This window comes from Brachyhypopomus gauderio, unplaced genomic scaffold, assembly GCF_052324685.1.
Source record: "Brachyhypopomus gauderio isolate BG-103 unplaced genomic scaffold, BGAUD_0.2 sc34, whole genome shotgun sequence".
In the NCBI taxonomy this organism is placed as follows: domain Eukaryota; kingdom Metazoa; phylum Chordata; class Actinopteri; order Gymnotiformes; family Hypopomidae; genus Brachyhypopomus; species Brachyhypopomus gauderio.
Genome location: NW_027506866.1, coordinates 2,093,525 through 2,115,575, shown reverse-complemented (window position 1 = coordinate 2,115,575; position 22,051 = coordinate 2,093,525). Strand labels below are relative to the sequence as shown.

General features: G+C 44.2%; 2 protein-coding genes across 2 annotated transcripts; both read left to right on the top strand.

Annotated features, from left to right (window-relative positions):
- The first annotated feature begins 63 nt into the window (after positions 1–63).
- Positions 64–2,656, top strand: LOC143485514 (uncharacterized). The gene is made up of 5 exons (XM_076984962.1): positions 64–710; positions 1,186–1,320; positions 1,613–1,705; positions 1,921–2,001; positions 2,541–2,656. The coding sequence occupies exons 1-5, from the start codon at positions 623–625 to the stop codon at positions 2,654–2,656; spliced, it is 513 nt and encodes a 170-aa protein (XP_076841077.1). The 5' UTR covers positions 64–622.
- A 10,755-nt stretch (positions 2,657–13,411) lies between these two features.
- Positions 13,412–18,017, top strand: LOC143485513 (TOG array regulator of axonemal microtubules protein 1-like). The gene is made up of 4 exons (XM_076984961.1): positions 13,412–13,686; positions 14,166–14,324; positions 14,594–14,720; positions 17,991–18,017. Exons 1-4 carry the CDS (start codon positions 13,412–13,414, stop codon positions 18,015–18,017), a joined length of 588 nt encoding a protein of 195 aa, XP_076841076.1.
- Positions 18,018–22,051: the final 4,034 nt, after the last annotated feature.

The window sequence follows — 22,051 nt, the reverse complement described above, 5'->3', positions numbered from 1 at the left end:
TCTTCCCTCTTAGTGGGCGGGCTTAACTGTATGATAATTTCCGCCCGCTGTGGTGACGCTAGCTGACGTGCGAGTTGTTTACAAGGAGGAACACGGAGTTGTGGACCTTATTTTGTTGGAACCTTATTTTGCTTAAAAAGTTATCTAGTACAGATATTATTGTTTATTGCGTTTCTAAAGCTGTACTGTCGTCTCAGTTTTTTTTTTATTTTTTTATTGCAGTTAATTAGGAAAGTGGGGCCCACTTTTAATGGTCACGGTTCGCTACTGATATATATACGGTCTCTGGTATGAACCCTTTGGGTACAAGCCAGGCTGCATCAGGTTATTGTAGCAGCCTGGCTGATTTGGTGTTTTAGTTAAAAAAATAGGAAATTGTGATATGACGTGCTACTCAACTTTGGAATGTTTGGATTAGAATGTTTGGTTGGGAAGGTGGAATGTTTGGATTTCAATTTCGATGCTGAAAAGCTGAGAAGTAGTCGCATGACATTTTGCTGTGATTTACAATACTTACAAATATTACAAATCTTACAAATAATATCTAATTTACAATCGCAGATCTTTCTATTTGTTCTATATCTTTCTGTCTTTCTATTCTTTCTAATTTTTTTTCTTGAGAATGAGTTTTTTCCACAGGAGAACCGACCAGCCAAGGCCTGGGCAGGAACAGAAGAACTTCATAGACACACCAGGTTTTACCACTCATGGTGAGAAAAATACATTTTCATATACTGTACATAATTTTATACTTCTATGTAAGACAGTATATTTAGTTCTTATGAGTATGGATTTCCATAGGCTTATTCATAATAATAAAAAATTAAATATACACATTTATGTAGTAGGTTTCTAAGGTTCAGAAAAATAACATGTTTATTCTAGTATGTTTATTCTACTGATGACTGTCAAGATCTTTATTTCATATGTACAGGATAATATAATTAATGGAGCATGGGTTATATCTTTGATTTCTTTGACCATGGAAAAAGCAAATAAAAATAAACATTTTTAAAAAGAAACAGATTTCTAACATGACATCACAAATTCTTAAGCATTCTAATGACATCACATGGCACCATAGCCCTTCTTATAATCACTTGTTCATTGGGAAACACTTACAAGGTTTTTGAGCCTCACTGTGAGGCGTGCTGGGTTTCACTTTACCTGCTGTGGGATTTTCAGGTGTACCCTACAACCCCCAAGCGACAGTGATCCACACGGATCCCTGTGGACCAGCACCCTTCCCTCACAGAAGGACGGCGGGACCCTCAGATGTCGGCCATGTTAACACCCCTGTAGAAGGACCACTCCACACTGGTACTGTGTAACACTGAAGGATTACATGCGTATTCAACAAACCAAATAATCATGCATGATGAAGTAGAAAAAAACATTTATTACATTTGTTTGTAAGGTCTGGCAGAGGTGCAGAACCATCAGCTTTCTGCACATGACCTGACCAGTAAAACATCAGTTTTATCAGAAAATATGACATGACATATTCTTCAACATTGTAATGAATTCAAATGGCACTGTAGCCCTTCTTATAGACCTGATGATCTTAACAGTACACATTCCTCTGTGCCCTGGGTTGGTGTTTTGCATTTAGGCCCTGACATGGAGAGGCAGAGACACCTTGCTCAGCCCCATGTTCAAGGCGAGGTCCTGAGACAGATGGATCCAGTCAACCTCCAGCCTGATGGTGGGTATTTGGGTATTTTGGGTATAACGTTGCTTTGTGTGGAATGCTACGGTTGCTATGGACGCTATTATTGCTATGGAATTCTATTATTGGCTAGTTAGTTAGGTTAGCCTAGCGAACGGTACCACGGAGAGTTTAGAGACAATATGGCGAGGTGATCTGTCTACTGCACTGTTATTCATAATCTTTTTCTTAATGTTCAATCAACATGACAGCAGATGCCCTTCAGAGACCAGTTGGAGACCAGTTGATCCTGGAAGAGGATTATGATGAGAATTATATCCCATCTGAACAAGGTACATTAGCTGTCGCATACTACCTGTTACAGTTTAGGACCCCGGATAAAACTTTTAACAGAGCCGGAGTGGCTAATCGGGAGATTTGTGAGGATTCTCGATGGGCCGGCTCATGTCAATCTCTAGTTTGGGCCGATTGGGATGGAAAAATAATTTTGGGCATGAAACTCCCAGGCTGAAAAAGTGGCCCTGAACTCCGGCCCTGAACTTTAATATATGTTACTGAAATGGTATCATTTAATATCCACCATTGATAAAGTCTACAAGCTACAACAGTTCCATCATTTAAAAACTAAATTATAACATTGACATAATAACTTAATAATATATAATAATATTATAATATATAATAATAATATTAACAACACAGTTCCAGTTGGGACTCCTGTATGTTCGTCCAAGCTATAGCTACACTTTATAACATAGAATCAATCTCCATGCATTATGGACTTAAATATTTGAATTTGTGGGATTTTGTCTTGATTTGAAAATATCATACTTATTGTGGGTATATTCTTCTTATCTGTATTGCTCCTCAGATATCCATGATTTTGCCAGACAAATTGGCATTGACCCTGAGAGGGAGCCAGAGCTCCTATGGCTGGCCAGAGAGGTGGCTGTAGCCCCACTACCTCCTGAATGGAAACCCTGGTAGGACAAGCTCATTCTCATACAGTCACCCATAATGAAACAGTTTTCTTATCCTTACACACAGAGCAGTGAGCATTGGTGTGAGCATTGGTTCCTTTTAGAAAAATCCAAGCATACTCTAATGTGCCCTTAATTGAGGAATGGCTTCCATTCCAAGAACTCTACGTCTCATTCATGCTGGCTCGTTCATTCAGGTTCTCGATTACCTGACGTACCAAGGCCCTTTGTCCCCTGTAACTCAGTTATAATTTTAAATACCATTTATATAAGTAGGATGCATCAGGACTTTATTGTGAGTGTCATAATGTCACATGGACTCTCTGAAAGCTTGCAAGAAGTGGGCATTAAATCACTTATGACCTAGGTGATTAGATGAGCAAATTAGACAGCCCAACTTTTTTTTTAAGACCATGGAACTGCAAGTCTGGAGAAGACTGAATAATTTGACTGGGAAATAAGACTGGGCAAGAGAAAATATAACAGGCAGAAGAGGATTTTTGAAGTTGGGGAGTTTGATGTGACATGAAAGATCAGACACATTTTAACATATGAAATCATTTTTGGATTCTGTATTCAAATGGTTTGGGGGAAAGTATGACCTTATTGTCAGGTGTGACAGTGGTGTCAGTACCTTCATAGATAAAACACACAAGATCCAGGAGATATTTAATGTTAGTTGTCCCCGAAACTAACAATTGCAAAGTATAAAATGAATATTTCATCACTCTATGCAGCAGATTTGCTTGTAGACTTGGCCTTCTGGCACTATTAATCTGAGCAATGAGACCCAGAGCACCACTCAGTGTTTCAGATGTTGTCCTGTTGACACCTTTGTGGACAGTCCTGTGCTGGAGAACCTAGGCTTGTCTACATGTCAGGTGTTTTTATGTGTGTGTTTATCTATGTGATGAGCTTGTCTCCCTTTCCTACTCTCCAGTCAGGATGTGACTGGAGAAGTTTATTACTTCAACTTCTCCACGGGCCAGTCCACCTGGGACCACCCCTGTGATGAGCACTACCGCCAACTAGTGGCCCAGGAGCGGGAGCGTGCTCACCACGGCCGGACTGCCTCTGCCATCTCAGGCTCCGCCTCCACAGGAACCACAAAGAACAAGGAGAAGAAGAAGAAGAAGAAGAAGGAGAAAAAAAAGAAGGAACCAGAGGGACTGAAGGCCCCAAGAGTGAGTTTGGATCTGTGTACCCTAAAATGTATTTTGTTACACAGCAGTTATATTTGTCACACTTTCTCTTCCATTCTACACATTCTTGACTGCTGTGTTTCTAATAACACTGAAATGAATTGAACAATTATTTTCTCATCGAAGTATATCAAAAGATTTAGGACAGCAGTCGCCTAAAGTTGAGCAGAAAGGAGAAAGAAAGCTAAATTGTGTGTGCCATTCTGCTAAAGCTCTCTCTCTCTCTCTCTCTCTCTCTCTCTCTCTCTCTCACACACTCACTCACACACTCACTCACTCTATCACTGTCTCTCAGCTGCTGGCTCCTCTGGCTCCACTGAGAGGGATGTGTGACCTTTCAGTTCCAGGACTGCGAGGTTCCCTGGGCAACTCCACAGACCTTCATCCTTTAAAGTCCTCACTAGGGGTAAATGTACGGTCTATATCCTCTAGTAGGGGTGAACATGTACAGTCTATATCCTCTAGTAGGGGTGAACATGTACAGTCTATATCCTCTAGTAGGGGTGAACATGTACAGTCTATATCCTCTAGCAGGGGTAAATGTACGGTCTATATCCTCTAGTAGGGGTGAACATGTACTGTCTATATCCTCTAGTAGGGGTGAACATGTACTGTCTATATCCTCTAGTAGGGGTGAACATGTACAGTCTATATCCTCTAGTAGGGGTGAACATGTACAGTCTATATCCTCTAGTAGGGGTAAATGTACGGTCTATATCCTCTAGTAGGGGTAAATGTACGGTCTATATCCTCTAGTAGGGGTGAACATGTACAGTCTATATCCTCTAGTAGGGGTGAACATGTACAGTCTATATCCTCTAGTAGGGGAATGAAACCTCATTGTATACATTGTATAAGGTGGCGTAAGAACAAACCCTACATACGTCACTGGAAGTAAAAGAACACGTCACTCCTCTGCAAAGTTTAGCTTTTACCAAATTGACTTTGAAGTGATGGAGGTCTGAGTTCATGGCAGAGGTGCAGAGCGTATGATGGTGTGTATCTTAGGATGTATCCGGAGCAAATTTGCATTCGCTAAGAGGACGACAGCTGGAGAGTCTGGCTCCGCCCATATTTAATTCAGATCTGGAGGTGGATGAAGAGGAGGATGAAGAGCAGAAGGCGGCGTCTGTCCATGAGGTGAAAACACCCGCTAGAATATAATGCTCTGATTTTTAGCTCACTGTCACCTTTGTAGTCTTTACAGTGCAGTAAAGTATGAGGAATGATTTTCTGTATCCGTGTTGCGGTGTGTGTTTGTGTGTACGTAGAGTCTGCTAGGGTCATCAGACCTGTTGCAGAACATACACTTGGACCTGGACATCCTGAAAGGGGGACTGCAGTATGAGGTGGCCACGATGTTCTTCACTCTCCCTCACTCACACATTATGTTCCCAGCTTTTCACACACATTTATACAGCGCCACTAACATCACTGTGTGTGCTCACGTGATCTTGGTGTTACTGTAGCACCTTGCTCTACCTTTCGCAAACACACACACACACACAATGATCTTGTGAATGTCTGTACATGCATGTTCATGCATATGTGTTTGCATGTGTTGGTGTGTTTGTCTGTGTATGAGCAGGACAGTGAAGTCAGTGGCAGTGCTCCTGTGGAGGAGAGATCCGAACCAGAACGCCAAGATCTCGCTCCGTTAAGAGACCACAGCCCTGACCCACCCTTGCAGGTACTCATTAACACTCACACTGCCTCTCTTCCTATATGTCTCTCCCTCCCTCCCTCCCTCTCTCTGTCTGTCTGTCTTTCTCTACAAACACTATAGCAGTGGTATAAGTGAGGGGACCTCAAAGTTTATTTGAGGTTAGGGTTTTATTTGAAGTCATGCGCCAGAGTGTTTCTTTCTTTCAGTGTTTCTTTTTGTCTTCTTCCTTTCCGTCCATCCATCCATCCATTTATCCATTCGTCTGTTAGTCTCAGGATGAGAAAGATGGAGAGAGAGAGGAAGATGAGAAGATGAGACCACAAGTGGCAGAGAGGTTGGTCTCACTAATGCTGTTGATACCAGAATGTGGTCAACACACGCACACACATGCATAGACACACACAGCTTTTGATAATTCAACTTCAATTCAGTTCAAAATTTGGACATCGTCCATGAACATTTTCATATTTAATCTTAAATCTACTTCTGTTGTGCAGTCAGATTGTGTGACTTCTAAGTCAGAATGCACAAATGCTCACAAGTTCAGCAAATTGACTCGGAGAATTTGACTTTGTTTCGATAAATTGTTTTAAGTGAGGAAATCACAATTGCATGTTTCTACTTTCAAGATACTGTATAATATCACTGAGGTGTGAACGTTTTCCATAAATTTCACCTGAAAGCCAAACATGTCTATAACTTTGTGAGTAGTGTGTGTGTCATGATTGGTAACATTACACTGTTGGGTGTTACAGGATGATGTTGGAGCCTTCCTCGCCTCCATCCTCTTCCTCACTCTCCAAACCCTCTGGTGGACTGCAAGAGCCACTGAAGAACAATAGCGCCCTCTGCTGGCTGAGGCCGGAGACGGTTCGCGGGACAGCGAGCAGGAGCAGCGTGGCAGAGGAGACTGAGCTGGACGTGGAGGAAGAAAAGACAAAGAGAGAGGAGGAGTGTGTGTGTGTGTGTGAGTGTGGTCAGCTGTCTGGTCTGTTGCAGGAGGTGAGGGAGGAGGTGCAGAGGGAGCACAGCAGGAAGCTGGAGCAGCTGTCGCAGGAGCACCAGGAGCAGCTCCTCACCCTCAGACACGAGCACCTGGAGGAGGTGCAGTAGGGAGAATTTATTTACTCACAGCTCAGTGATCACCTGAGAGGCCGAGCCAACGTGTGTTCATCACACGGTGTGTGTGCAGGAGAGCGTGGAGAGGGAGCGCTTGTTGAGGGCTCATCTGGAGGAGAAGGAGAGGATGCAGGATTCACACACATCCCAGCTGGATCAGCTCAGACTACAGCTCGACTCTCAGCTCCAACACACCCACAAAACACACATGCAGAAAGTAAGATCCCACACCCACACGATACGCACGCGCAAAAACGCCTCTTCTGCCGGACCCAGTCGGGTGTTTATGTGTATAAAGACGGTGAGAGTTGTTTGTATTTGTTTGTTTTTCTTGTGTGTGTGTTTAGGAGTTAGAAGTGCAGAAGATGATGGAGCAACTGGACATGAAATCCAAAGAGCTCAAAAGTCAGGAACTGCTACTCCAAACTCAGGTACTTTACCTGCGTTATTTGAGTGTGTGTGTGTGTGTGTGTGTGTGTGTGTGTGTGGGTGTGCTACTCCAAACTCAGGTACTTTATGTAGTGTTAGTTACTTCTAACTAAATGATAGACACGGAGAGTCATATTTGGATGCACGCATGAAGCTCCACTTTATTCAAGTCCCCTGTAAACTATATCCCCCACCTAACCACAAGGGGGAGTATAATACCATGTAACCTATAAATGCATAATTGCTACACTTTACCTGCTTTATTTGAGTGTGAGTGTGTGTGTGTGGGCGTGTGTGTGCTACTCCATGCTCAGGTACTTTACCTGCTTTATTTGAGTGTGTGTAGGTGTGTGTGTGCTACTCCAAATTCTTTGTGCTGAGAAGTTAACTGAGTCAATGACCTGTTTTGAAGGAAAAAAATGAATAGGTCAAGTTTGGAGTGTGTGTATGTGTGCGTGCATGCATGTGTGTGTATCTTCAGTCCAGTCACTCAGCTGCCTGATAAAATGATCTGTGTGTTCGTACTGTTGGTCTGTAGGCTGCAGATTTGAAGAAGAGGAGACAACAGCTGAGTGAGGAAGAAGATGATGTTGAGAAGGGGATAGAGGTGAGTGTGAGTGTGTGTGAGTGTGTGTGTGTGTGTGTGTGTGTGTGTGTGCGTGTGTATCTGAGAGTGTATGACCAGGTGTGTGTGTGTGTGTGTGTGTGTGTGTGTGTGTGTGTGTGCGTGTGTATCTGAGAGTGTATGACCAGGTGTGTGTGTGTGTGTGTGTGTGTGTGTGTGTGTGTGTGTGTGTGTGTGTGTTTGTCATTGTGAACTATTATGCTAGGTTGTGTGTGTCCCCCAGGTGTGTGTGTGTGTGTGTGTGTGTGTGTGTGTGTGTGTGTGTGTGTGTCATTGTGAACTGTTATACTAGGTTTTGTGTGTGTGTGTGTGTGTGTGTGTGTGTGTGTGTGTGTGTGTGTGTGTGTCCCAGGCTCTCTCACGTGTCCTCAGAGAACAAGACAGTCTGCGTGCGGAGCTGGACAGACTAAGAGATGAGAGGAAGAGAGAAAGGGAGGAGCTGGAAAAAGAGAGAGAGGGAAGGAGGAGGGAGAGGGAGGAGAGCAGAAGGATGATGGAGGAGAGAGAGAAGCTACTGAGCAATACAGTGCTTCTACAGGATAGATGTGATGAACTCCACAGAAGGCTCAGGTAACACACACACACACACACACACACACACACACCCATATATACACACACACACACACCCACACCCCCATATACACACAAACATGCTATAATACACATCCTGAAGACTTGGGTAATGTATACGTATACCAACTTCTGTCGATGCGCTGAAGGTTTAGATAATATACACACGCACACACACACTCACACACACACACACACACACACACACACACACACACACACACACACACACACACTAGCTTTGACCGAGTCAGTACTGGTCTCTGGTGACACAAATACACGGTACACAGAGTGTGTACAATGTACAGATCTGTGTTGGTGTGGTTTGTGTCTGTCAGCGAGGTGGAGCAGAGAGAGCATGGAGACGATAACCTGGAGAGGAAGAAACAGGAGGAGAGCAAGGAGAAGAGCAGAGAGAAGGAGGGCTCCCTCGGAGTGGAGGAAATGGAACCTCCTCTCTCCCCTGTGCCCACCTCCCACAACAACCACAGCAGCATAGACGAGTATGTGGGGAGTGTGTGTGGGTGGGGAGGGAGGCTGTCCGATTGTATGTATTTATCATATGTTTATATACTCGTTTGTAATCTCCTCTCTCTCTCTCTCTCTCTTTCTCTCTAGCTTGCAGGAGTATATCTCGTGTGAAGGTGTTTCTCTGCAGAGAGCAAGACAGTTCTTAGAGAAAGAGACCAGCTGTCTGAGAGCGAGACAAGCGGCACTAAGGACGGCCCACCCCAGCCCGCAGAGGTCCGCTGCAGGAGGTTCTGCTCAGCCTCTCTGCCAGGTCCGTCAAGTCTAGTCAGTTTTATTTATAAAGCGCTTTTTACAAAACATGGTGTCACAAAGCAGCTTCACGAGCGCATGGGTCCAGATCCCTAATGATCAAGACGGGGGCGAGTGTGGCAGAGACAAACTCCCTAGGCGGATTAGGAAGAAACCTTGGGAGGACCAAGACCCAAAAGGGAAGCCATGCTCCATTGGCCCAGCAACTTTAAGTTCATATTTATAGTCCTGTGTCTATCTGAGCAGTCACAGTCTCTCCAATATGGATGCTGGGCCTCAGGTAGGATGCTGGCCGTATTGGCACATGCATCCACGGCATCAGCACATCCACTGGCAACCCAGAGCATCTTCTAGCTCCTTTATGGAATTGTCTTTGTAGAAACATGTAGTCAAGATACAGAATGCAGGTTAAATATGTAAAATCAAATTAAACTTCCATATATATAGTACACGTGCCAGTGATTTAGCATGTGGCTCCAGCAGGCTTATCCCTAGCAGCATAACTAAAGGGAGGGGCCTGGAGGTGACCACAGGCATGAGGGTACTGAGACATTACTCTGCCTTCGGCTGTAATCTTGTAGTTTTCGGAGCTGAGCGCATTTCTGCGCTTTGAGAGAGCAGCAGGTGAGATGGATTATGGTATGCAGTGAGTTAACTCGGATATTGTGGAGGACTATTTAATGCTTTATAGGCCAACAGAAGAATTTTAAAATCAGTTTGATACTTAACCAGGAGCCAGTGCAACGCTGAGAGAGTAGGACTAATGTGATGGACTTCTCAAGGCCTAGTTAGGACTCTGGCTCTTGGATTCAAATGCAGCAAGTTGGACTTTCTTCAGGGACTGTTCCATCCAATTAAAAGACAGTTACAGTAGTCCAATCTTGATGAGACTGTGGACCAGTTTCTCTGCATCTGATACCGAAAGTACATGTCTCAGCTTGGCAATATTACATGAAGTTGCAAAGGCAGCATTAGTGACATTGCATATGTGTGTGAAAAATGAAAGATCCAAATCACTAGAGACACCTAAACTTTTAGCAGGAGATTCAGGTGTTACTGAAAAGCCATCTAGTGTAATAAGAAGATTCGACCAATTGCTTCTTGCAGTCTTGGATCCAAGAAGTAACACCTCAGTTTTATCAGAATTTAGAAGAATAAAATTAGACGCCATCCAGTTCTTTATTTCTTGGATGCAGTTGTCAGTTTTGGTAGTAGTATTGACATCATCCAAATTAGAAGATATATATAACTGAGTATCATCTGCATAGCAATGGAAGCTAATACCATGCCTACAAATGCTTGCTAGCATATATAATAGAATAACATGGGACCCAATACAGATCCTTATGAGCATTCATTATTTTCAAGTACAAATTGGTAATGATCGTTCAGGTAGGATTTGAACCAGGAGAGTGATTGACCTTTATCTGAGAATATTAAGAGATTTTAAGACTACTTTAAGACTTAAAGTTTAGACTTTAGTTTCAGTGCCGTGGTGGGTCTAAGCACGTTAGGTCTTGCAGTGCCTACAGCCATGTAGCCAGGTCAGATAGGAGACAGTAGGAAGCATGAGTGTAGTTCCTCTTAGATGTTCTGCTCCCCTGTGCTGTAGGAGGTGAGTGAGCAGGAGAAGCTGAGGGAGACGGTCCAGAAGGACCACACGCTCCTGAGAAAGAAAGAGGAGAGACTCAGCCAGCTGGAGACGTCACTGGCAGAGGAGGTAACACACACACACACACACGCGTATGCCTGCACCCACACACTTACGTACAAACCCACATTAATACCTACCTGGGCTTTACAATGTTTTTCTCAGCTGTCATGTGATGAAGGCGAGCGGCTGGTGGGAGATCGGAGAGTCTCATTTGATGTCAGAGACTCAGAGACGAGCAGAGACGAGTATGGCCAAGAGGAGACGAGTGAGAGACAAACTCTGAATGCACAACACGCACACACGGGCAGACATTTTGAGAAGGCACTAATTTTGGTTTTCACAAAGTTTACTACCATAGTTTTTTTTATGGTGGCAATTTGTATTGATTCTAGATTGTGAAGAGTGATTAGATGAATTGCAATTAATTGCAAAGTCATTCCCTGTGATGAAAATGACCTTTTACAATACAAAATTACAATACAAAATTATTGCATTACGGCTCCTCCATTTCAGTTAATGGAGATCATTTCAGTGATGATCTCGTTAGCTCAGGAGATAAAAAGTTGATGAGGATAAGACAGCTGACATCAATCCGTCATGCTGATTAGAAGAGAAGACTGGTTGCTTTAAAAGGGTAGTGGTGCGTTTACGTTTTCTCCTGTTAACCATGGTCACCTCCAAGGAAACACGTTCAGTCATCATTGCATCAAAAGGGTTTCACAGGCAAAGACAGTGTGGCTTGTACGATGCACCCCAATCAACCATTTATCCAGTCACTAAGGACTTTGGGGAGAGTGCTTCAAGTTGCATGAAGGAGGCTTCAGGGAGCGTCTCCTACAGGAGCGTCTCCTACAGAGGAGGCAGCTATGAGCCTCCTCACATCATCAAAGTGTGGGGTCACTCCCAATGTTGCCTAAGCAAAGCACAGCCATGAATAAGGGAAGGTATCAAAACATCCTTCCAGAACAACTTCTCCCAACGATTCAGGAGCAGTTTAGCAACAAACAATTATGGACTGTTAATAATTGTACTTCATTATATCACATAAACATTTGACAAAAGGTTCTTAAAATAAACTGAGGAAGCAAACTGTGAAAACTAAAAATTTGCCCACAACTGTAAGCAGCTCTAGAGTCCACTCTGGTCTTGATGGTTCATAGTTGTCTGATGTTTTTATCTCTCTAGCAGTAATGCACCCAAACCCTGGTCTTCCTCTCTGTTTCAGCACATGCAGTGCCAGTGAAAGTGCAGCAGTTAGCAGAGTACCTGCAGCAGATCTCTGGCCAGCTGAACACAGTGCTGGGTGCACTGGGATCTCTCACTGGGAGGACCGTCCAGCCCCTCCCTCAGCCACCTCCGTCCTCCTCCTTCCCTCCTGCCCCGTCCTGGGCATGGACACCAAGCCCCGCCTCCTCTTCATTGGCCAATCAGAACAGTTTCTTACACTGTTCTGTCCCAAAAACACACGGGTCTGACCTTCATTTGAACTCCCACTGGAGCAAACTCTTCCCTGGTACGTAGAGACAGACACACCCCAAACATTAGCAGTGATGAGCAGTGGTCACCTCAGTGGGCTGCAGTAACTTTCACTAATGCTTCATTTCTTCATCACTCGTAAAACCTTTAAAATACAAATAGAAAACTTCTGCCTCTCCCTCAAGCACAAACCAGTCACTGCTGGATTTATAGCCTTTTTTGCATAGTTGATGACCTCCATTGATTTTCTGTGCTTGGATAATGCCGATCTTTTCCAGTGCAAGTGTGATGCAGTGTAGAGACCTGCTTCAGATTAGCTTAAATCTAAACCACACTACCTGTATTAAGACTGCTCTGATTTTAGGAGTTTCCATGGATACCAGTGCCCGCTATCCCATGAGGGCTACCAGAGCATATAGTGGATACACTCCAGCAAGGTGACTACACACACTTGCACACCTGTGCAGGCTCGCTCACAATCTCTCACTCTCACTCACAGGGTCAGTGCTGCTGTTGATTTTGAAAGGAAAATTGATGAACTCATACAGTGCTTTTCCATTATGTGTGTGTGTGTGTGTGTGTGTGTGTGTGTGTGTGTGTGTGTGTGTGTGTGTGTGTGTGTGTGTGTGTGTGTGTGTGTGTGTGTGTATGTGTGTGTGTAGTCTCTCCTCTGAGCTAGATAGCCAGAGGCTGCAGAGACTGATTGAAGACAACAAAAGGTGGCTGGAATCACAACGCAAAGACCCAAATGTGTATCCTTTCACAATCTCTCTCTCCCCCTCAGTACGGGAACAGAATGCATCATATTTTCACACACACTCTCTTGCACCCTTGTACTCTCCTGAACCTCTGCCCAGGCCTCTCTTCACACGCTACCCAGCTGCCCCACCCACCAATGGGCTGGTCCAGCTCGGCCTGGACGAGAACAATCAGATCAAGGTCTACCATTACCGAAGAGGCACAACCCACTGATGTCCGTGTATGTCCAGTGCAAACAAATCAGTGGATAGACAGAATACAAACATGCCATCAGCATGTACACATTACATGTGTACACGTTGCTGACAAAGTCAAGTCAGATTTAGCGTAGTACTTTGAAATTCTTTTTTGATAACATTTCTCATCTAATTGAAATTCAGATGGCATATCTAACTGTAATTAGTGATTAAGGTATTTCCACCTACATAACACATTGCAGTGGTGGATTATACTTATTAAGATGGCGGTGGCAGTGTTGGATGTGGCTAAAACGAGCTGGAACGTCGTCTTTCCTGCAGGTGCTGAACCTGCGCTCTGGCGTGTCCCGCATGGCGGTGGTGTCCTTGAGGGAGTTGTACTCCAGCCTGCAGAAAGGGATGGACCAGGAAGTGGAGGCTACAGCTAAGGTCCTCCTCCACAAAGCAGCGGAGTCCAATGGCTTCATCAGGCAGGACGTGGACACAGCTCTGGACAGCATGGTGCAGAACTGCACCCCCATTTGGAGCATGAACGCCCTTCTCGCTGGAGGACTCTGGTCAGTTAGCATGCAGTGAGCTTTAAACTGTGGCTTTCAGATAGCAACAACAGTCACAAGAAGCTAACACAGCACTAATTTTGGCTGCTGTTTTTACCTCTCCAATGTTCTTTCAAAATATTGCCCTGGCCTATATCAATATTTTTATTTATTTATCCTCTTATATGTTATTTTTATTGCGTTCCATCTCCGCTCTGCTGATCCAAACTGCCCTTCACAATGCTTAAAAAATAGGCTAGTTAGCTAGCTCACAGAGGACATACAAACATTTTCTGTTTAAAAATACACATGTACACTAACTGGTGCAAGCTAAGCAATCGAATAGAATATGATCATTTGATTGTGCACTTAGATCATACATAAGGGTTTTAAGTTTCTTTATAGAAGCTAAAAGTTGTACTGTATACATTGATTGGATGGATTAATAGTTATTACTATTATTATAATAGTTATTTTTTTCCTTCTGTTTTCCTCAAAAGTAATCTGAATGCTGCAGTAAGAAAGTGTACTGCTCGGCACTTGGCTACTTTGGTAGAGAAGATTGGTGCTGGCCGCTTATTGTCTGGGGCGAAAGACGTCACACCGCGAATTATTCCTGCAGTCTCCAAGTTGGCACAGGACTCTTCACAAGAAACCAAGTTAGTACTGGGATCAGAACGAGAATTCTACAAAGCTTATTCAGTTTCCCAGATAGTAATATTTTGCTGATTCTTTTAGTCTCCTAGTCTGATACCCTGAAGTCAGCAAATGCTGCTAAATTGTAGAGTAATAGAAGGACTATCGTGTTTTCTAGACACAGACAGCCTTGTAAAATTGTACCCTGGTAAGATAAATGGTTGGTGTGCTGTGAGTTACGGGTCCCTCACTCACGGTTCTCTCCTGTTTTGGGGTCTGTTCCTCGTCTCAGGCGCTTGGGCCGGCGTATCCTGCTGTTCCTGTCCTCCCACCATGACTTTGATAAGATGGTGGAAAAGTGCATCCCTGCCAAAGACCTGGCAACCATCAGGGACACTGTCCACACTCTGAAATCCAAGGTAGCGATTCATGTTTGGATACATGATGAGGATTTTTTATCCCATCCACTATGCCCCATGTTAACTCATTAAACAAATGTATGTGTAGACATATATTGTAAACAAATACTCGAGTACAGGGCAGTGTGTGGCACCACACATTGTATTTACAGTAGGGCATGCACAGTGTAGTCCCAGACCCAGTAGTTAAAGGACAGATTTACCAGAAATACTATAATTCCTATATTAATTAATAATATTTATAATATTGATAATAATCATTCCAGAGAGTTACCATAGTTACCAAATATTGTCACTTTAATTGAATGAAACCTTTCTAGGTTAAGAAAATGCTTCTGTAATAACCCAGTGCTGTCCAGGGTTGATTTATTTATCTTTGTTCCTTTTAAATGTCCTTTTTATAGAGCTGGTTAGGGAACTTTACCCCTGCAAGCCACAACTGGTTGAGCAGAAGGTGCTCCCTCTGCTCTGGTACCTCCTGGGGACCTCCAGCAACAGTGGTACGGTCCACGGGAGGGGTGGAAGCGTGAGAGGGGCCACTGTCCACCTGTGCCAAGCCCTTCATGTCCACATGGGTCCGGCGCTGCTGGACTGCGCTGCTTCCCAACCTTCCAATATCCACAAGAGCCTAAGAGAGTTTGTGAAGAACCTCCCGATCACCTGAGAGCTGCCAGCCAGACCTCCAGACCAAAATAAACCCCAACATGGATTCTACTTGAAGATGGAGATGTTTGTGCATTTCTTACTGTGCCTGCACTCTAAATGAAAGAGAGAGGAAGAAAGTCAAACGTTTTTAACATTTTGAATTAGCAGAAAGCTAAATCCTTAAACTCAGACGTCCTTTTAAATAAGGAGCACAGATTTTAGTGAATCACATCAGGTTTAACACACCTAGGAGCTCTGCTCTTTTTGCACTTTTGATAACTGTTGTCATGGTGACTATAGATATATATTGTTCTATGATTGTTATTTTCTGTTGACATATCCTGAGGTAACTGTGCAGAATGTAATTTATCACATACACAAGAAACAAGGATCTGGGGGGTATTCCACGAAGCGAGCTAACTCAGTAAGCCGGGCTTTTTAAGACAAGCCTGGCTCATTTTGCTCAAATTCGGTTCCACAAAAGAGGCTAGACTTGAGCCTCGCTCAGTTACTACAGCAACATATACGTTTGAACTAACCTGCTCTGTACCAGGCTAGAGTTGAGGCTTAGCTTAGCGGGACCGCTTCTATTGGCTGAGCAGCGTGATGTCAGTCTCGCCATCCGGGAAACTGAATTGAGGAACAAGGTTCCACTGCAGTTCTATCCATTAAATTGCTGTGGATGTAGCATATAATATCATATCTTTATACATTTAATTGAGTACTGTAATTATTAGTTTGGAATGATTGCAGGTTATTATTATCAAAATGTAATAATTATATTTCCAAATGCAATATATATTTCGATCTTAAGAGTACATATTCATTGTTAATCAGTGAGGTTTCTGCACATTTTAATGTATTGGTTTAATCTTCACAAATTCAGGTCAGTGTAAAATGGAATACAGTGTCTAATCGCAGTTATGGTGCAGAAACATACATTAGTATAAACTCTATATCACAAAAAATACAATTCTTTGTACCTGAGTATTAATAATTATTAATACTGAGTAATTTAGGTGAAGATACTTTTAGGTATATATTTATCCCCATACTTCCTCTTTTGTGTTCAAATTACAAGCAAATCATATCACTCTGCAATTTATATATGTTCAGTATAAATAATGTAAATGTGTGGTTAACTTAATGGTGCAAAAAGGAAATGGACACAGACAACTACCTTACCAAGATTTTCATACAGGTGATACAAATAATCCAAAATGTAGGCTATCAAAGAGCAGCTAACAGTGAAGGCTGAAGGCTGATTGACCATGGCATGCCCATTTGTAGAGAATCCAGTAGAGGGAGCGTGTATAGTGTGCAGAGCATTCATGCTACCAGCTCCAAGGTCATTCCAGGACAGGACAGATCCACTGGGCTTTCCAGATGACTACTTATTTGTTCAGAAGACACAGTATTATATATCTTTGTAAATTACTGGGGCCATATATTGAGAAGACCACTAGACGTAGTAAAGCTCTTACCAAACCCCAAACGGTCTGTATCGCTTTGCGCTTCTTTGCCAGTCATGCATTTCTGTACAGTGTTGGGGATGCATAACATCTTAGTAAGGCAATGGTCTGCCGTGAAATTCGAAAGGTTTACCTTGCGCTTAAGCGTTTCCTTAATATATTCATCAAATTCCCTGGTCACAGAGGCATCCTTCCCATCCTTTTCAGAACAGCTGTCATGTATTCATGAGAAGTAGTGTTGGTTTGATCAGTAACTTGGAGTCAATCAATCAATCAATCAATCAAATTTTATTTATATAGCGCTTTTTACAACAGTTGTTGTCACAAAGCAGCTTTACAAGTGGCGAGTCCTAGCCCCCAGAGAGCAAGCCAAAGGCGACAGTGGCAAGGAAAAACTCCCTAGTTTTTTTGCATGAGGAAGAAACCTTGAGAGGAACCAAGACTCAGGGGGGGAACCCATCCTCCTCTGGCCGACACCGGTCACCATGACAACAACAACAATTTAGACAGAAAGAAAATAAAGAAAAGGAAAAGATGTAGTAATGTCCATCATGGTGTAGGCTTATCCGGTCAGGCAGTAGGGGGCTGGCACTGGAGTTAAATGTATATGACTTTAACAGATGCTCTTATCCAGAGCACTTAACAAAGTGCTTTGTATTCATCTTAATCAACTATTTCATGCTAAAATTCATTCAATTCAAAACGCATTGAATTCTCTAGGATTTTCAAATGTCATTGGTGTTATAGACTGTACTCACATCTGGATAAAGGCTCCATCTGTACCCATGGAGGCAGACTATGTGAACCAAAAAATTATTTCACAGCATCAATGTACAGGTACATGCAAGTTTTGCCTACCCAACAGAAAATGTAAAGCATGTCAGTTCATGGGTTTGAACAACTTTCACCCTTTGTCACTTTTGCCATTGTTCTAAATGGTTTGCACCAGCCAATTTCTATTCTCCAACATTGAGGTAAAATGGCCCGGCTCGGTGCACAATATTTCGTGCCTCCTCACTGTATGCGCCTTATGTTTGGAATGAGCGTCAAGCTGTCTTAAACCTAGGCTTCTTACCCTCTCTGAAATTGTGTTGTGTATAGAAGTATTGTATGTCATTGTGTATAATTGTTTTGTTCTGCAAATATTGGCCAGGACTCCCTGGGAGAAGAGTTATTGTAACTCAGTGAGATTCCTCCTGGTTGAATAAATGTTAAATAAAAATAAATATATAAAACAGATGATGCATCTGAAATAAACATAATTTAAAAACAAAATACTAAAATAGGCTAAAACAAACAAAAATGGACTAACAAACAAACAAAAAAGCCCAGACACTGCAGTATTGAAATTCTGTAATAAAGTCATTTTTTTCAGGTAAGAAGAGCCTGCTGAGGGGTAGTTCAAAGTCAAAGTCTACTTTATTGTCAAATCTGTGATACGTGCAGGACATACACAGGATTGAAATTACGTTACTCTCAGACTCCATAGTACAGCGGTAAACATTTACTTAAAATTAACATTAACTAAAACAGTAAAAAAAGGAATAGTACAATAGTAACGGTAAGTACAATAGTAAAGATAAAAAATATAGCTGAGTTGTTTATATATATAATAAAATAAATAGAGGTCTCTGAAATTTACATTCAAGTAAGTGGCGTATGCAGCAGTAAGTAAACATACTGTATGTGCAAAGTGAATGTATGAGGAATCTGGTGTAATTACGATTAAAGTGAACGTATGCAATGAATTAGAAATATAATGTGCAAATGTAACAGGAGTGCAAATTGAAGAAAGAGCAGGGAGTGAGTTGATCCTCCTGACTGGTGGACTGGTGCCAGGGGGATCTGCCTCCTGAACTGTCATGAGATCACAACAGATCCTGGACCTGTAGGAGGAGCCAAGACACAAAATGGCAGTGAGATATCAATACTCCCAGCTGAACTACTCTCTGGACTACACCTGGTTGCAGCATGTGGATAAGACAACAGGGCGAAGATAAGATTTTCTATGGGGCAGTGTGAAGTGTGACGGCAGCTGCAGCGTGAGAAGGCAAACTGCTCTACAGACGCTCTACCTGGCTCAGAGAGGCTGAAACTTGGAGGACGCGGCTCTGTGTCTCTCGGCGCCGGGCAGGGCTGCTCTGGCAGAAGGCACAACCGAGGTCTTTTTGGACGATCCCGGAGGCCGCGGCGCTCGATTCTATAAGGAGATGCGAGACAGTGATCAACGACTGCGGCCTGTCGACAGAGCCGGAGGGGAGGGAGAGGCAGAGCGCGTGGGACTCACCCGGTGGGATGACCATGGCCAGCGACTTGGGCAGGGTGGTGGCGTTTTCCACAAAGGTGGGCAGGCGCCTGGGGCTGAGCGGGCTGCAGGTGTCCGAGTCCCGCACGGTCACACAGCTGTTGACGTCCACCCGCTTGTTCACGCCGCAGCTAGGGAGGAGTGTTTAAATCCACAAAGTGAGCAAACAGAAGGGTGACCGTTTCAACACAGAGCAAACACAGAGCTCAGAGGCACAGGAGGCGGAGCAAAGGAGTTTGTGGGGAGGGCACCTGGTGGGCAGGATCTTGGCATTGTCCTTGCCCTCGGTCTCGCTGGAGATGGTGATTATTCTGACAGCGGGGTGGAGTGTGTCCGAGATGACGATGGGCTGAGATGAGTGCGTGGCAGAGGACACACACACAACCAACAAACAGGTCACATGTACTTAATGGCAAGACCCTTCAAACATAGCTGAAAAGCACATTTCCGGTGAGTAATTTCTTATCTGAACACCTGCAGTGTTTATTGTGAGCTGTAGGTTTGGGGATACTGGTGCAACACACGACAAGCTTGTGCTGGCAGGCCCACCTGGCTGTGTTGGTCGGGCTGGCTGCTGAAGGTGACTGGAAGGTTGGAGTTGGTGCTGGCACCCGCCCCCAGCCCCGCCCCCAGCCCCGCCCCCACTGCCGAACAGGCCTCTGCTGCCGTCGAAGCCCGTGCACCTCCGCTTACAGATCTCCATGTTCTGGAAGCAAGACTTTACACTGCAAAGTGAGAGAGACAGAGAGTGAGACAGACAACGAGAGTGACACACAGAGTCTGTGAGACAGAAAGAGGTGAGTTACAGCACTGTGCTACAGCAAGTTACAATAAGATGGCGTTCCTTAAAAAGAGCTCTTTGGGGTTTTCTTCCATTTGCATGCAACTTTAGTGTGCTTCCTTGTCTGAATACATTTTACACGAAAGAAGCAAATTATGGAGCGCCCAGCCCTGCATAATGATCGACACGCAAACCATCCTGCCCGCGTCGGAGCTGGAACACAGGCTGGACTGTGTGAGACGGAGGGACGGCCCTGTACATACTCACTGTGCACTGTGAGGGTAGTGAGAGAGGTGAGCCATGGTGACGAATGGGTGTTTGAGAGTCTCCAATGGCGTGATCCGTTTCCCTGCGTCCAGCGTCAGCATCTTTTTAAGCAGGTTGATGAACTCCCACCGGTCAGCCTTCTCCACCTGAACGTCTGTGCCTTCCAGAATGGGCATGTTGACCTGCATGGGAGACGAACGGGTAGGTCATATTATGTGCCAGCAGAGGGCGGCGATGTGCCTAAGACGCTGTTTCAGCAGCAACATTGCCGTGTGTTCCTCTGCATTTCACAGGCGCTGTTGTGACTTACATACACTTCTTATTATGACAGCACGAACCCTCGAACCCTTGAACTCAAAACCAAGACCTTGCTCTACATGCTCCACCAGCAGCTGGTGCGCTTTGTTCTTCATTTGCATGTCACAGCAGTGATGCTAAGCGTGCAATAAGGTGTACAAGAGCACAAATAACCTGCTTCATGTCATCGAGACGGTCGAAAATGTATCTCCTGGTCTCTTGGGACTTGACGCCAAACTCCACCTCATGCTCTAAAGGCGTCTGGGGAACATAGGAGAAAAAACGTTCAGGTGTACTGTCAGGTGCCATTACAGATCTCTTATGAACCGAACACATGGCACAAGAAGGATGGGGGACCTTGAGTCTCCACAGATGGTAGCTGGAGCCAGAGCCCCTGTGGAAGAAGCATCTGGTCTTGGTTCCCGCACTCAGGAGGTTCTCTGCTGGAAGGCCCTGCGTCTGGGAGATGTACCGGATCTGCGGCGACAGCGTACAGGAGGGATGAATGAATGAATGTTCGATTTATATAGCGCCTTTCCAGATTCCCAAGGCGCTTTACAATTTAACACAGGTACAAGTCACAGACAATCAATCACACACACACCGGCGAGAAGCGGCAGCCAATTGCGCACAGCGTACTCTCTACCGGAAGCCACAGCCCCCTGGGGGACTGAATGGGGTGCAGGAAGGGGAGAGAGGACAGACCCTAGTGGCAGAGCACCATCCACCACTGGGCATACAAGCACACACACGCACGTACACAGACACAGACACAACTTTTTTTATTGAACATAGAGACACAGACACACACTCAGGGAGAATTTTTTGTTGACTGCCAATTTACCTAACCTCCATGTTTTTGGACTGTGGGAGGAAACTGGAGATCCCGGAGGAAACCCACGCAAACACAGGGAGAACATGGAAACTCCACTCAGATAGGGACTTGAACCCAAGACCCCAGTGCTGAGAGGCAAACGTGCTAACCACCAAGCCACCATGTTGCCCCCAATGGGCAAAATCACGGGATGATTTTATGGTATGATGGGATGACTTTATTTTATGTTCATATATTGATCCTGAAGACGAGCTAGCAAAGACAACTACTCTATCCAAACCCTACATGTCCCTACAGCCACAAAGCCACCATGGGTCTGCACCTCTAACACAGTAAGGGCTTCGCTTTCCTAAAACACCTTGCACCAGTCAACCCTGTTGTACTGGGAGCTTCACCTGGACCCATCTTAGAATTCCACTGTCATGCAAACCTGAGATTTTTTTCCCACTGCAAGACAGTATTTCTAGCACTACTGTAAAGAGCTCTTATTAGATTACCAATTATAGCCAGCAAACACATCTCAGGCCTAAAGGGCCCACAGATCACACTCTCAACACATTTGAGTTAATTGTTTTGTTGGTTCCCCAAAAATCATTCATAGTCTCTTCTTTGCCAGTCATTACAGAACAGCTAGCAAGCTGCATAGTTAGAATAAAGGTGGCCATCACTGTTAGCAACTCCGCTCTTCTCCCAAACAAGATTTACATCTTTATTACACAGCGAGGAAGT

Bases quoted from the DNA above. Each gene is read 5' to 3' on its own strand.
- LOC143485513 (XM_076984961.1), top strand. From the start codon at position 13,412: ATGTGGCTAAAACGAGCTGGAACGTCGTCTTTCCTGCAGGTGCTGAAC. The intron at 13,687-14,165 runs GTCAGTTAGCAT...TTTCCTCAAAAG, and splicing joins CTTCTCGCTGGAGGACTCTG to TAATCTGAATGCTGCAGTAA. The intron at 14,325-14,593 runs GTTAGTACTGGG...TCCTCGTCTCAG, and splicing joins GACTCTTCACAAGAAACCAA to GCGCTTGGGCCGGCGTATCC.
- LOC143485514 (XM_076984962.1), top strand. From the start codon at position 623: ATGAGTTTTTTCCACAGGAGAACCGACCAGCCAAGGCCTGGGCAGGAA. The intron at 1,321-1,612 runs GTACTGTGTAAC...TTTTGCATTTAG, and splicing joins AGAAGGACCACTCCACACTG to GCCCTGACATGGAGAGGCAG. The intron at 2,002-2,540 runs GTACATTAGCTG...ATTGCTCCTCAG, and splicing joins TTATATCCCATCTGAACAAG to ATATCCATGATTTTGCCAGA.